This window comes from Propithecus coquereli, unplaced genomic scaffold (assembly GCF_000956105.1).
Source record: "Propithecus coquereli isolate 6110/MARCELLA unplaced genomic scaffold, Pcoq_1.0 Scaffold700, whole genome shotgun sequence".
NCBI lineage: Eukaryota > Metazoa > Chordata > Mammalia > Primates > Indriidae > Propithecus > Propithecus coquereli.
This window is the reverse complement of record NW_012153064.1, coordinates 433595-434963: the sequence shown is the minus strand read 5'-3', so window position 1 is coordinate 434963 and position 1369 is coordinate 433595. Positions and strand designations below refer to the sequence as shown.

Here is a 1369-nt window from a genome sequence, read left to right as displayed (position 1 = left end):
ATTTTTATTTCTGTTGTGTTTTCTATCTTGTAGGTACCTGTTTGACATTCGTTCTCTGCCATTCAATGTAATAAATGCAAAATAGTCTCAGGAGGAAAGTAAAACCCATGAAACAGAAACTTTTATTTGCATCTTAACAAATTGCAGGCAGACATTCAGTCTGGACACACATTTTCTAAACCACTCAAGTTTTATAGGTGTAATTGGAGGGGTCTCCATGAAGATATTTCTTATTCCATCACAAGGCTTTACTGGGGCACTTTTTAAGTCATTCTATAATGAAAGAGAAGAAAATCACTCTTCCACCAACCAGCCAATACATGCCTCAGTCTGCAGCAGGTAACCTAAAACAGATGTAACAGAAGCAAAATTAAGGATTGGCAGATATGCTAAGTGTAGTGGAAGGCATCTTCCTTTTTGTTGCAATTATTGAGTCAATACTGGGAGTTTTAGGGAATGGGATTATAGGACTGGTAAACTGCATTGACTGTGTCAAGAATAAGTTTTCTATACTTGGCTTTATTCTCACTGGCTTAGCTATTTCTAGAATTTGTCTGATATGGCTGATAATAATAAATGGATTTATGCAGTTATTCTCTCCAGATACGTATTACTCTGGTAAGGTAATTGAATATATGAGTTACATATGGGTAATTATCAATCAATCAAGTACATGTTTTGCCACCAGCTTCAACATCTTCTATTTCCTGAAGATAACAAATTTTTCCCACTATGCATTTCTCTGGTTGAAAAGTGGAATCAATAGAATTCTTCTTCTTCTGGTGGGATCCTTGCTTATTTCATGGTTACTTACTTTTCCACAACTTGCCAAGGCTATTAATGATCATAAAATGAAGACTAGAAATACAACCTACTGATTCAAGATGGTTAAAAATGAATACTTTATTCATCAGGTTTTGCTAAATCTGGGAGTCCTTTTCTTCTTTACACTGTCCTTAATTGCATGTTTCTTGTTAGTTTCCCTTTGGAGACACAATAGACAAATGCAATCGAATGCCACAGGATTCGGAGACCCCAACACAGAAGCTCGTGTGAGGGCAATGAAAGTTTTGATATCCTTTGTCATTCTCTTTATCTTGCATTTTTTAGGCCTTGCCATAATAATGTTATATTTTGCTATGCCAGAAAACAAACTGCTGGTGATTTTTGGAATGATAATCACATTCTGTGGTCACTCATTCATCCTAATTCTAGGAAACAGCAAACTAAAGCAAGCCTCTTTGAGGGTACTGCAGCAATTAAAGTGTTGTGAGAAAGGGGAAAATCTCAGAGCCACACAGACAAGCTTGGGGAGAAATGGATGTTCTAAGAGAATAATCCAGTGAGGAAATCCTTGAAGATCTATTTC

At 36.3% G+C, this 1369-nt stretch overlaps 1 protein-coding gene across 1 annotated transcript; it reads left to right on the top strand.

The window, feature by feature from the left end:
* The first annotated feature begins 386 nt into the window (after window positions 1-386).
* On the top strand, window positions 387-1358 carry LOC105823959 (taste receptor type 2 member 10). The gene is given in 1 exon segment (XM_012661259.1): window positions 387-1358. A coding segment is annotated over 1 exon segment (960 nt). The 3' UTR covers window positions 1347-1358.
* The last annotated feature ends 11 nt before the right edge of the window (window positions 1359-1369 follow it).